General features: G+C 39.1%; 1 protein-coding gene across 2 annotated transcripts in view; it reads right to left on the minus strand.

Annotated features, from left to right (window-relative positions):
• LOC138015171 (ubiquitin carboxyl-terminal hydrolase 19-like) overlaps positions 1–14,308 on the minus strand; it is a 36,592-nt gene extending 22,284 nt beyond the window's left edge. For both annotated transcript variants that reach the window (XM_068862105.1, XM_068862104.1), the window contains exons 1-7: positions 13,940–14,308; positions 12,975–13,036; positions 9,680–9,789; positions 8,236–8,307; positions 3,721–3,836; positions 923–1,870; positions 208–341 (exon numbers count right to left, since the gene is read on the minus strand). In XM_068862105.1, coding sequence (XP_068718206.1) covers positions 208–341; positions 923–1,870; positions 3,721–3,836; positions 8,236–8,307; positions 9,680–9,789; positions 12,975–13,036; positions 13,940–14,042 — 1,545 coding nt within the window. In that variant the 5' untranslated portion in view covers positions 14,043–14,308. The remainder of the gene's footprint in view (positions 1–207; positions 342–922; positions 1,871–3,720; positions 3,837–8,235; positions 8,308–9,679; positions 9,790–12,974; positions 13,037–13,939) is intronic.
• Between the last annotated feature and the right edge of the window lie 799 nt (positions 14,309–15,107).

Raw genomic sequence — 15,107 nt, forward strand, 5'->3', positions numbered from 1 at the left:
TCCTGAGAGGGACACAAACATGGTGTCTGCATATACATGTACCTGTACATATGTACAAACAGTAAAGCCTTATAAAACTGAGTAAAACATTTTTCTTCGAATATCTCCCACAGGAAACAATAATTTCAATGGCTTTTATTGTGGTAAAGAAATAATGGCTGCACAAGTACATGTAAAATAATCACACAAAGCAGTTACCAGCTTTACCTTCAACTTATACGGAGATAATGACCTCTCCCTTCCTGACCACAGATTCCTCATCAAATTGGCAAAAATAACTGCCAGTTTTCCTCCACTACCCAGTGGATTCTCTGTATTTATGTCAGCTTTGTAACCATCATCTTAGCGAAAAAATAAATCTTAAGTTATACCCAGTACACAACTGCAAACTTGTTTAGTGTAGTTTTGAATCTTGAAGCCACAAAGGCTTCTTCTCTTGTACTAGGCAATTCTACATGTACATGTAGCTTAAAGGGGATATTAACATTAGTTTTATTTTAGGGTGTTTAGGGGAAATCTTTAGTTAATCATGAGTATAAAAAAACTCAAAAATGGTGCAGTCTGTAATGTGGAATTCCTTTACTGATAAAATTATCGCTACATCACAAACAAGATGATTCTGAGCAAAAACGGCCTTTAGTCAGGTGCTTTGTCATAAACTTGAAAAAATAAATGTCATGCAGTTGCGCTAACTTTTTTCAATATCACCCAAATGAAATCTGTTTCAATCTTGTTCATTTGTGTCCATTCATGCCACCCTTCCCTTTTGCTGTATTTCTTTTATGTTGTTCAACAGATTTTTTGGTTATTGCAATATTTCATAACTACGTTTTGGGCATTTTGGGTGTCATGAAATTACAGTGTACATCATTTTGCAGGACATAGCCCTTTAACTTGATCTGTCCATAATTATTGTACTCACCAAGAAAAAAATCCCTCAGTTGTCTCGTGTTTGCCAAGCACTGGACTATGGAGTTTAGATAACAAGTGTTTCCCAGGTTATCGAGTCCAGTAAGACCAGCTTGATCACTCTCCTGTGATGTTTCCACATCATCAAAACCTTCACTCAGAGCTCTGACATTCTTGGATGCTGCAGACCTGATGGCTTCACTGAATGGAAGATGAGTGGTATCACTTTGACTTCCACCCATTACTCCCATCTTCACTTGAGGATGAGGAATGGGTGGGGGTAAAGGAATTGCTCCTTCAGTGGGAGGGGTGTCATTCAAGTTAAAGGAAGATACAGAAGACAAGGTTGAAGTTGACGTACTTGGTTGCACCGTAGTTGACAGTGAACTAAATGACGTTGTTAAACTCTCAGCTGTGGATGTCACAGAGGCTTTTTGTGCTTGACTAACTGAAGACATGTCAACGCAATCATTTTCCACTGGTGCCTTCTCTGCTGGTTTTTCTCTATTTAAGTGCTCGTTTGTTGATCCACTTGTTTTCAGGGTTCTCAACTCAGATGATCCAGCATCCATTGATAATTTCAAATCACAAACATCTTGTGCTCTATTTCCTTCCCCGGCCATTGTAACTACTTTTTCATCAGGTCTATGACCATCACACGAATTTCGCTCTGTATTGGTACACTCTGAATATTCATTTGATTCAGGAGCCTGCGCCGGCACAGGGTCCCCATTTGTAATGATCTTTTCCTCTGGAATAGGATGTGTTTCTTCTGCATTATTTGCCTTTGAAGTAGCCTTTATCTCCTTGTCATGAACAGACTCCAAGTTCTGTGAGTTCTCAAATTTCTCATGCACTCCATTGCACACAGTCTGTTTTGAATGTGACATCATGCCTAACCTTGACCCACCAAAAAGATGCCTGAAAGGTCGGTCCTTTGGAACACCATTTCCTTTTTGACCTTGCAATTAAAACTATTGTCAGTTACAAGTGAGACAAAAAAAAAAAAAAAAAAAGAGAAAAGGCAATTCGAAGGCATGCACTGAAAGTTCCAGTACAAAACTTTATTTCCAAAGACACCTTACAGGGGACAACACAAGACTGGCAAAATATTACTCAATATTTAATTGACTGAAAAATGCGCAGTATTTCCACACACTGTACAAATGTACGTATGATACAGCTATAGCTTTTGATTTACATGAAATGTTTAAGGTTACTCAATAATCAAAATGTTTTCCACTACAAAAATAATACATGTGAGTAGCAGATGCAGTACTGTAAGTTGGATGTACAATACACGTACATGTATGTACACTGTAGTTACAGTGCAGACCAGAAATAAGCGTCCCAGAAAAGTGTGTGAAAATTGCACACACGCTTTTGCGTTCACAACACGTGCATCAAAAACCTGCCTTCATCAAAGACAATTTTACATGTACCATTGTCTTTTGTCTGAGAGCCTGGAACCGTTTGTTTATTTTCGGTAATCAGAGCCTCACTGCAGTTATCTCATGACGACCTCTGCGGCACCATTCTCGGTAAATTTTGAAGTTCACAAAAAACTCGGGATGTTACAAAAACTCCTCAGTACCACTGCTTTCTTTTTTTCCCCCGGAATAATCAAGCTCGACAAATTTTCAGGAAAGCACTTTGATCTTACAAGATTTTATTGCGAAGAAGTTGCCGAAAGGTCAGAAGCTACGTCTACATAATTATTTTCTCCACTGATGGGCATCTTGGTATGTCAATGATCCAAACTCCAGTTTCAGCAACGAAAAGATCAAAATAACAACCAGGGCTCAGTTACGGAATGACGAAAGTCAGTTTCATTGTATCCAGGTGATCTGGTTACGTAATTTGGAGGAATCGGAAGAAAAATTTTAACGCCGTATCCCACAACCGCGCGGGGCCTTAGATGTTGTTTCCAAACTCCCTGCAGTACCTTCCATCGCCAAAACTCAACAGATTATTCCGTGTCTACCACATTTCCTGTTACTGAATGAACATCCAAGTAGAAACGACGGGATCTAACCTCACCTCTGCCATGTTGAATTTAAAAATAAGGCCGCGCGCGGTTGTGGGATACGGCACTAAAGTTTTTCTCCCCAGTCCTCCGAAAATTTACGTCACCAGATCACCTGGATTTCATTCAGTGAATGTGAAAAGAAATCATTAAAACTTTGTTGGTTCGTTTCGAAACTCGCAATGATCAGTTGTCACCTCTCTTCAATTAAAATATTCGGGTAAGTTAATCACAAAAATTAAATAGTCATTTTATCGTCTGTTTCACGGAACAATGAACATCACAGCTAAATACGAGTTTGAATAACAAAAGAAAAACATGCATCAAAATGCGCATTTGGAAACGCACGTTTAAAACGCGTGCGCAAAAAATGTGTGTGCGCTTTGTGTCTACATAGGACGCTTACATGTATTTCTGGTCTGCACTGTACAATGGTTTCAATAATTCAATAAGACAGTAAAGACAGGCAACGAAAAGCGTCGGCTACTTCACTGACAGAGAAGTAGGCTACTTTTTGAAAAAACTGAAGCAATTAATTAAAGACAAGTCATTCGTTCAAACCTACAGTAAAAGTAAAATTCATTTTGACAATGACAACATGAAGTCGTGTAAATGTCATCATCAATTTTGCTTTTGAAATGTGGTGCTTGGTGGGGTTGTTTTAAAAAATGGTATGCCTCCAAACACCCCCAGTCTACATATCAGTACCAGGAGGCAATGGGTTATTAACTAAATTATTTTTAAACAAAATTACACATAATGCAACTTCATGCATGTACATGTACCTGGAAAATTCAGTTTCTCTAACCCCGACCATCTACCAGGAGTCTTCTTTTTCAGTGAAATTTCCAAAAATGCTTTTGATATTCTGCAACTGGATTCTTGGATGTCAGCATTTTCTCTGTGCAATCAACAAAGAGGCAACAAAATTTCTTTGAGGTTACAAGCATCAATGATGAATATTAATCTGACTGCAAAAAAAATGTGCCAAACTGCAGCGTACATGTACAAGTAGCGCTGGAAGGTTTGAAGTAACCTTAACCAAATTTAACCAAAACTAAAAGACAAAACTGAACCCTGGTTACAGATATGGTTTACCAGGTCGAGTTTCGGCATTTGGACTCCTTCAATTTGACTACTGTCTGTTTTGCTGTTACAACGTATGTGGTCTGATCGATCAGTAGTCCATTCAGAAGATTATGCCAAGCCAACCACATTGCTGAAGGAAAGGCCAGACCACAATGTTCACCAGGAACTCCATGCCTTTATACTGTTTTTGACTAGTGTGTGGGATCTTTAACGTCCCACAGAGTTTGCAAACATTGAACAGAAGGATTGTGAGACAAGGCTTAGATGGTTTATAGTCCTTATCCGAGAAGACTCCAAAGTCTAACCATTTGCGCGATGTAATTACAAAGGCAGCACTTTCTCCTCAGTTACTTTAAGACCTTGAGTGTTGGTCTGGTTGGAGTCGAACTAATGACCTCCTGCATGGAAGCCTGATGCTCAACCAACTGAGCCAACGGTACACAGTATTTAAGAGATACAGTAATGGGCCAATCTTACCCCATTGATGCCTGAACTGATACCAATCATGCACGTTACTGACAGGATGCGGCGATGCGGATCCGCATAATTCACTGAAATCCGCATCTTCCGCATAATTCCGATATTTTCCGCAAAAAACAGAAGAAATATCTGATATTAGTGATAAAGCAGCTCCTTAACATCCTTAAAAACATAAAAGCCGAAGAAATGTGACCTTCCACGGGAAAACGTACACTAACGCTAAACCATTAATTGACCGAAGCGTTAGATATCCGTTAGTCGTCCGTTAGAAGTTTACATGAAACCGTCAGAGCGTCAACTTCATCCGTTAAAACGTTAGTCTTATCCGTCAGAATGTTAGGTTCATCCGTCAGAGCGTCAGCCTCGTCCGTTAGGGGTTTAGCCTCGTCCGTTAGAGCGTTAGTCTCATACGTCAGATGTATAATAGTTATTGACCTTATCCGTTGGGCAAATCTTGGATTCTGTTGGCAAATCAATTAATAATCTGTATCGATTGTTCCGGATCAGCGGATTCGTAGAGCATCGTTTAAAAATGTGACCCTCTTTGGGAAAACCGGCCGTGTCCTTCTACAACTTAGTAGAATTACATGTAGTAGAGTGCTTTTTAAAAAATTAAAAATACCGAGAAAAATGAAGGGTTTGTGTTCGACGTTCACCTCTGCGTACCAATAGTAAAACAAGGGTGGAAAGCTCGATTTCGGATCCCTCCAGCACCAAGCCGATTTTCACTGACAAATTCGCATCGTACAGGTTTCAAATCACGCACCAATCAAGCTGAAACTCACAAACAAATTCGCATCGTACAGGTTTCAAATCACGCACCAAGCAAGCTGAAACCCAGAGGTTTCCTTTCATACCATTATATCTGAAATCCGTCCAAAACTCGAAGCGCTGGACCTCAAATAAAATTGAAAAAATCCAGCATTCGGAACTCCAAGGAAGCGTAGTTGGAGTTTGGTGTGACGGCTTGCAGCCGTCACAACGTTTGCTCCTCTGTGATTGGCTAATAAGAAATCATCATCCAATCAGAGAGGAGTACATGGCGTGACGGCTGCAAGCATGTATCTAAAGCAATCTAAAGCCGGTATACGAAAATCCTGCTACGCATCCTTGGAGCTCCCAATGCTGGAGTTTTCGATATTATTTGAGGTCGAGTGCTTCGAGTCTTGGATGGATTTCAAGCTGAAATAACTACGCTAATAGGTAGAATGGACAATAAAGACTCCAAAAACGAAGACCAAAGATCGAAGACCCATCCTGCGCGAACCCCAAATTAAATGTGATTGAATGATGCACGACTTACCAAATTTCAACTGAAAAATATCTGTTTAACTTAACCACTCGCCTGGAGTTTCTCCGAGCTTTTTTGCCCCCTCGGCATCTTAACTGATGATACAGAACTCTTTTACCGTATTTATAGCAAAGAGCTCTCTTATGAACGCACCGCTTTGAATTTATCGTTACTTCGGCTTTGAAAACAACATGAAATGCTACATTTCTTTGGATGAAAATAATAATTTGTTGTATTTTACTTTGCAACTACAGTAGCTAATGAAGTAATGGATGCCGTGAGAAATTCACAATTTAGTAATGTATCGCTTCATTGTGAGTCCGACGATCAAAACATATCGAGATTAGCCACTTTTATCCGGACTTCGTTGCATTCAGCAGTTATGTCGCCATGGGCGCGCCTCTTTGGAATCGTATTTTAAAAGTCACGCAATCGTTTCTGGTGGCCTGTCTACATCGTAGTATTCTTAAAGCAAAAAACTCGCTGAAATGTGCATCCGATTTGTTTTGGCCAGCTCACGATGGTGCTAGTACTTCAAATCATGGCCTTTGTTCGATGAACGGTAATCGCTCACTACGTTGTGGTGTCATCGATCAGCCTTTCGAGCTTAGAACTAAGACTTAGTGTTAAAGCGCTAAGGCAGAACGTTAGAACTGATGGAAAGAACGTTAGAGCGTTGGCACAAACCGTTAGTGCGTTAGCACAAACCGTTAGAGCGTTAGCACAAACCGTCAGAGCGTTAGTAAAAAACGTTAAACCAATCTTCAAAACCGTTGAATATCCGTCAACCGTCCGTTAGTTTTAAGCCGTTTAACGGGCAAACGTTAGTGTACGTTTTCCCGTGGAAGGTCACAAATTGACTGTTTTGAAACGCTTATTTTCCTGAACATTGAAGAAAACACACCATTTCGTTCGCAAGATGAAAGTTCGTAAGAAAGATGGTAAACAGTTTCCGCGCATTTTTTCGCCAATGAGCCTGGACACTAGTTTTTGTTCCTACAATGATTTCCATTGGACGAGAAACAGTTACACTTCAGCAAATGATGTAACTGATAAGAAACTAAGGGTGCGTTCGATTGACCCTATTCCGGAATAGGATTACATGGAATACAAGTTAGAAATCCTTCGTTTTTACGGAGATTCACATTAAAAATGTCGAACACCTGCTAAAATGCTATTTTAAAGATATCTTCATTATCCTTGTTGCTTCAAAACGCCAGACATACCGTTTTGAATTCATCACTTCACGTATTCTTATTCTGGGATACGGTGAATCAAACGCACTTTAAGTCAATGATTGAGGGAATGGATCGCGCTCCAAAGGTATTACAATTTTGCTCCATTATCTCCAAATTGAAACAAAATTCATGATGAGAAACAAAATAATTTTTTATCGCTTTATTTATTTTACCAAAAGTTGCGGGAAAATCCCAACTGCTAAACCTTTTATTTCAAGGGTGAAGGCTGCTCGCAAATTGATGACTCCTCCATGTAATTTAATCACAAAGGGCAAAAATTCAGTCACAAATGCGATTGTTATTTTGTATTGGTTGCAATTTTGATTACGGATTTACCGTAAGCATGTAAATACATTGGACGGGCCTAATTATTAGTTTTATAACTTGTTTAAGTTTCCGCATAATCCGGTGTAATTTCCGCATAATCAATGCATGTTTCCGCATAATATGGCCAAAAATTTCCGCATAATCTTTAATTTTTTTCCGCATCCTATCAGAAGCCATGTTACTGTATTTCATAGGCTCAGGGTACATTTTGTGGTGGCTAAATGAGAGGGTTTTAAAGTAACACGTGAAAAAACACCTGATACATGTAGTTAGACCGTCTTAATTTAGCATATGGAACACTGTCTTTTACAGTTTATGGAAAAATCAGTCAGCTTAAAACGATGTCAATTCAAAATGTTTGAGTCATTGTTTTCACGATCATAATTTACACCTCCGGGTATGGAGCTTTGTGTTCGTTTTAAGCTTTTTTTTTCTTCCGATATATTTTTTTTTAATTTTTGGATTTCAAGGGGAATTTGTATACCAAAATTAAACAATAAAAATAAAGGTCACCGTTCTTGTTTAAAAGTAAAACACCATCGTACCTGTCTATCTCGATTATCGTAGATCAAGGCAACAAAATTAGCCACATTCTCAGAATGCATGGGCTTATTCACAAAGAGTTATGGGTCATTCACAACTTCTCTCACATGTTTTGAGAACTGTTTCAGCCTGTTTGATCGACTTACGCCATAATTATTTACAATGTTACAAATTGGACCAATAATTATTTATAAATATTGACACATCATATGCAAAGTACAGGATGCACAGTGCAATACTAAGGAATCATCTTAAAGGGTTAAAGAGTTTTTTTGGATAATTAAGTACTCTGGTTGCAGCTTGGTGAAAGCAAAAAGTAAAGTTTTACAAACCTGAGAAGGAGAGTCCACGAAAACAGTGTGTTGGCTGATGTCCCAGAATACATCTTAAGAAATTCATTATTGCTGAAAAAATGGGAGAGGAAGCTCAAAGACAAAGCAAGGAACTACAAAAATTCTCTCTTTGCTCATGCAATCATACGAGCTATACGCCCCAGAAATGTAGATCTTAACAAGTGTTGTTGAAATCCAAAAAGAAAATTGGGGGTAACTACGCATTTTGCAAAGATAACTCATGAATAATATTTGTAAACAGCTTTAAAATGGAAAGCAATGTATGAAGTTCTTTCTCAAATTGAAGCTTAACTATCTCTCAAAAATGCACAGCTAACCCTAATTTTCTTTTTGGATACCAAGAGTACTTACAGTGTACTAAGATCTACTTCCTCTGGACAGTGTTAGACCGCGCAAAAATGTCCCTGTATTTAACTTACACGTAGTAAGCATCACCGATAGGAAACCTGAGTATCTCGAGATGCGCAAAACGTACGTCTACGCAATAACAATAGTAGGAATCGTCCTTAATAATAATTATTCATCAAGATCAAGACATTATCAGAGGCTCTCTTGTGGAGACCTAGTACAGTCATTTCCCGACTCATGACCAAGAGCAACCTTGAAGCACTGAAGTGCAGTTAAACTACTTTATGGAGCACTCTGATTAACAGGGTTTTGGTCAGGGTTTTACAGTAGGGACCATTACCAAGGAAATATGGTCCATTTCCATATTTTTTCTCTCTCCCAGGAAATTCAAGTTGAGCAAAACAAAAATGGTTTTAAAGCAGAATATAAAAAATCTTTCATCACAACAGTGCAATATACAATAGCAAGCGGGAATTTAGTTTTACAAGTAAAAGGTTACCATTCAAAGTTCAATGATGGCAGACGAAGATTACAAACATTAACCAGGCAGAGTAGTGTCCGATCACTCACAGAAATGATGCCATGTAATAAACAACTTACATGTACTACATTGTACATGTAGCATCACCAGCTCGGGACCGTACAGGGGAATATTGGCCCTCAGTTGTTCTTCTATGGACCTTCCTGTGCTTGGTGCATACCACCATGAACTTGGATCAATATTCCCCAGTACAACTCTCACACTTGCTTAGAAAGAGGCTAATACAAAACAATACAAATAATGTTTGTAAACAGATATCCATCAGATACACGTAAGCAAGTGCCATTTTTACCACATGCTGCCAGGAGTGAAAATTAATAATGAAAGATGGGCATTCTCCACAATGCAATGAATGAGAGGAAGAATTAAGCCAGGTATGTACATGTAAATGAAGAGCTTAATTTATTAATATTCACAATAAAACAAAATTAATTGAATTTGAATAAAAGGAACAAAGCCAATGACGGCTACATGTAGTGTTCAATAAATGATGTGAATGTCTACGAACTACAAACTAAGATAATAAAAACACACCTTGTACAGAATTTAACTTGAAGTTCGTCTTCATACAGGATTACATCCAGGCTGTGGCTTGAGAGGTCTTTGACATATAAATGGACTGTCACGATTTCTCCCTGGACTCCCTAAAACAAAAACAAAACAAAATCAAACTCATGAAACGACTGACTCCCATTAGTGTACCAAGTCCAATTATCTCAAATAAACAAGGAGAGAGTGCTGCTTCTGCAATCAAATCTCCAAAATGATATCAGGGTTCACACAGATTTTTGGTTGCAAAATTAAAGACTTTTTCCAAAATGCTACATGTAAATTAAATTTCTTTTTGCAGACCCAAGTTTAGTTTATATAGTTTGTCCCATGATGCACTGGGAACACTGTACAGTAACCACAACTGGCGTAAGAGAGATCTGAGACTTCTCAGTCTGCGATTGAATGTTTTCGCCAAAGACGAAATTTTAAATTGCTAATGCTACATGTAAATTAAATTTCTTTTTGCAGACCCAAGTTTAGTTTATATAGTTTGTCCCATGATGTACTGGGAACACTGTACAGTAACCACGACTGGCGTAAGAGAGATCTGAGACTTCTCAGTCTGCGATTGAATGTTTTCGCCAAAGACGAAATTTTAAATAAGATTAATTTGACTACCTGAAAAAATCACTTAGCAATAAAGCACTCGTTTCAGTAATTTCAAAACAAAAAATTCTCCAGACTTTTTACCATTTTTCCAGACTTTATCTTTATTTTCCAGACTTTTTCCCGGTCTGGAATTCTGGTTTGCAAATTTCCGGCCCTTTTAAAGAATTCAAGATTCTGTATGAACCCTGGACTTCCATGACTTTTTGGATAAGGACTCTTAAACTGTAGAATCTGTTTCACAACTCTTGTTCAGAAGATTCGCTAAGACATGAAAAAACCCACACACTTTTTCTTGAGTCACAACATGGGCACCAAAAATTAATTTAATACTCCACTTACACCTACATGTAACCCATTCATTTCTCAGGCATCCCGGGATGCACCCCAGTTGAGGAGTAAAATAAGCTGATAGAGTAAAATCTGTTAAAGAGGCTCGAAAAGGTTTTTAGACGCGCACGCGAGATTACCCTGCACACGCCACAACTAAGAAACACGCGTCACCTGAACGAATCAAATTTCTATTAAAAGTAGCACATGCAACACACCGGAAGTGAAAATACAGCGTAAAATTGCACGAACCGGAAATAAAACTTGCAGAAAAAAAATTGTTTTTATCTCGAAATCACGATGGCATTTCAAATAAAAAAATTTTCGGGGAAAGTTATCTACATGTACTGTAGTACAATTTTCTGTAAACTATAAAATGCCCTTTTTGGATGTACAGTGTATCTTAATTAAATTCTACTAGATAACTTTTTGTCATACTCTCGAAGAAGTTAAAGAATTTAGGGAGATTTCCAACAAAGAAATAAAAATGGTAGGCCACTTAGATAATTTTCAAAAACTGAAATTTAGAGGATCTTTTTGTGGACTTGTCACATTGCCATGGTAACCGATATGATGTCATAAGTGCCCTTGAAGTATTACCCAATAATAGAGTTGCAAAGATATTTCTAGTTTGCCTACATTATGAAATATCCTTCTTTAGTATTTGGTATCTTTCATCATTTCACAAACACTATAGCATTCGAGCCTCCTTAACCCTTTGACGTCCAAACCGACCTAAACCGGTGAACCCCTGGGAGTCCATGGGTTAAGTCTCACTCCCAGGGGTCAATTGGTTAATGGAGGGGAAATACTGTACATACATGTAGTTTTTGAATGGTTAACCCAATCATTCCTCAGCTGACCTAGGATGACCCCAACTGATGAGTAAAATCATCTGGTGTTAGACAGAGTAAAATCTGTTACTTAGGGTGATTCTTTCGACCTCAGAAAAAAAAAAAAACTGTCGAACGATTTTCTTGAAACTTTCCCTAAATGTTCCCTGCTAATCCCTGTTTTAAAAACTACAATAAAAAAAATATGGTGGGCCATAAGATATGGGATAAGGTGGGCCAATCTTATCCCATTGATGCCTAGATTGTGTGTACTGAATTGCTAATTGCATGGCACATTTTGCGGTAGCTAAACGAGAGGGTTTTTAAAACTGTAACACTTGAAAAAAAACCCTATAGGTAGAAAGTCTAGAGCATAAATGTATGACTAAAATGTTTCTTGAGTCGTTGTTTTTAAGATCATGATTTACATCCCTGGGTAAGGGGCTTTGTGTACGTTTTAAGCTATATATCTTTTTTCCTTCCAATACATTTGTTGACAGCGCGATGCTGTTAGTGAGTTTCAAATATGCTAGTCAATACTTGGCTGTGTAGCCACGCGATGCGGTTCCAGTCGAGACCCACAAATTGACCCTTGCTCACCATAGAGTCTCCAGTAGTTCAGTGGTTAGAGCATCCGACTAGATCACGGAGGGTCGTGGGTTCAAATCCCATCTGGGACTCGGATATTTGCCCGAGTCTACATTTCTCCTTACATTCAATATCATTGTTGTTGTTTCATCGTTAACACACTCACTTTGGAGGTTGGTTGGCTGCATCTTGATATGCATTAATGTGACAGCGCGATGCTGTTAGTGAGTTTCAAATATGCTAGTCAATACTTGGCTGTGTAGTCGCGCGATGCGGTTCCAGTCGAGACCCACAAATTGACCCTTGCTCACCATAGAGTCTCCAGTAGTTCAGTGGTTAGAGCATCCGACTAGATCACGGAGGGTCGTGGGTTCAAATCCCATCTGGGACTCGGATATTTGTCCGAGTCTACATTTCTCCTTACATTCAATATCATTGTTGTTGTTTCATCGTTAATACATTTGTTTGTATTTTTTTTGTTTTAAAGGGGATAATTTGTACACCAAGATAATGCAATATAAGATATACGTGTAGGTCAATGTGCTCGTTGAAAAGTAAAACACCATTGTAGCTGTCTATCTCAATTATAGTAGATTGAAGCAACAAAATTCGCCATGTTCTTGGGAAGAGCGCTTATTTGCAAAGAATTATGGGTCCATCACAACTTCTCTCCTATGTTTTGAGAACTGTTTCAGCGTATATGATCGACTTACGCCATATTTACAATGTTGCAACTTTGATCCAATTAATAAAATATTGACATGCCATACTGAATGTGCAGTACAGGATGTGCCGTGCAATACTGGTGAATCACCTTATTAAGTCTCACTCCCTGGAGTCAATGGATTAATTCAATGAAATCCCTTTAAATCTCTGCGGGGTCCCCTGATCCAGGGAAGGGGTTGAGAAAATAAACTCACCTTACGAAACCAATCATATTTGAGATATAACAGGTCAAACGTTTCTTGTGGTGTTACTTTCCCTGAAAAAATACATATACACTGATCTTATCAGATGTTCTGGCCTGTGGTATTGCCGCTTACATTGTATTTTTAAGCAGACGTTTTTACGTATTTTGGTGAGCCCAAAGGGCATGTCAAAATGCCAAGAACCATTAAAATACTGCATGATAATACATGCAAAGACATCTAATAGCGGTTGAACCTGCAATAAAGAACTTATAAAGGGACAAACTTCTGGGAAAGTGTGACAGTTTTTATGCAATGCACAGGTGAAAATACAAGATTGGATCTGTAGCCGTACAAATAACTAACCTAAGTCACTATCTGTCAGTTTCAAAGATTTCAGTATTTGCCCTCCTCACTGTGAATATGCACACTCTAAGCACATCTAGTTAAAATTTGTGTAAGAAAATCTTGGCCGACGTTTATGGTGAAGTATAGTTTTTACTCTGGATAGTGACTTATCCACTGGACAAAGTTATCCGGCCTTTCAACCAACTGGGGCATGTTCATGTACATGTACAATAACTTCCAGGTTTGTACATTACAACCAACACATGTTCTGTTTGCATAATCCAAAACTTGCCAAAGTATAATTATTCTTGACAGAACAGAATCGTTTAACATTAATTCAGAAATGCCGATATTATATATGGTGGTCACTATTTGAAAACTGGTCGCAAACTAGCCTGGCAGAATTCCAAACAAAAATAATTTATTACAATGAACAATTTTCACTGGACACAGAAAGATCATATGCAAATATGAACAGTGTTTATGAAGTATCAGTGCCTGCTTGCTAGGCGATCGAACGATCGGATGCAGTCAGTTCCGCATTTTAGCCGAGTCTTAATTGTGGTATCGGTATTGTAGACTAAATTATATTTTCGACAACCCGCCGGTACGGGTGAAATGAAGATTACCTTCAAAATCAGTAGATCCTTGAGCCTGCTCATTCTCAATCTTCTGGAATTTGTGCTGTTGATCAGGGAATGAGTGGTCATTATGCAAACATTTGATGGCCATTTCTCCGCAAGGCGCTCGCTTCCGTCCCCTTTGGACTGAAGGGTTCTTGACGTTTGAGTGACAATTCGTCGTGGTTACTTCCCGTTATGAAGCCTTAAACGCCTTGGAAATGTTTCTACCACAGTCTACTAACGGTACTTCATTCGTCAACATCAATTACACACACTCTGTGTATGAAAATTCGAGTAACCCCCATAATTATAAAAACCAGAAAAGTAAGACATCAAGAAGCGACATTGTCTCTTCGTTGAGCCCGTGGTGACATCAGATGAACACGTGCTAGTAACACGCATGCTCAATTTATTACCCACACTGCATTTGAGACTTAAGTCTCGTCCCCAGAGGCCGCGATTCTTTCGGTCAGACGTAAGATCGATATCCTAGGTTCCGGTGATGAGAATGACCGGAGAGCCAGAACATTTACGCATGCGCTGACGGAATGTTTGAACAAGAGAGAAAAACGCAGTACCTCCGGACATGGCGCCGGAGCGTCATACGAAACGAATCATCCCGGGATTTCGGCCCGTGCGATCGCTTCCTTTTGGACGCAGTTGGCCACTTGCTGCTTTCAGATACCGACCTCCCGTTACGGCATTGAAGGAGAGATATGTCGGCCCCTAAACCATATGTGACAGATCTCACTCCCACTCACAGATCCAGACCGCCCTTGTCTCTTTAATATTAATATTTGATGAGGGCCAGTCTCGTGCTTCTCGAGTTGCCTCGTTCATGCCCAAAAAGAATTCTGGGTAATTCTACCATTCCGTGACAAGGGAAGATCCCCGATGAGTTTTGTATAAGTGTCGCCACCAGGAACCCACGACCCGGAGCCTACAGCTCCCATACTGGGCCTATGTAACGGCATTTTTACAGACCGATCTATTTTTAGACTATCTTTTGCGGAAAAAACAAAGGCTGTACCGGTTCTTGTAATGGACCTTATTCACGATGGCCGCCATGTTGGATTTGCTATTATCATGCAAATTAGCCACACACTTCTAAGGGGGCAAACAACACAAGTTCGTGAGGTTATAACGAATATGTTAGCCACACAGATGGTTTGTT

The sequence above is a fragment of the Montipora capricornis genome, chromosome 9 (genome assembly GCF_036669925.1).
Source record: "Montipora capricornis isolate CH-2021 chromosome 9, ASM3666992v2, whole genome shotgun sequence".
Lineage (NCBI taxonomy): Eukaryota > Metazoa > Cnidaria > Anthozoa > Scleractinia > Acroporidae > Montipora > Montipora capricornis.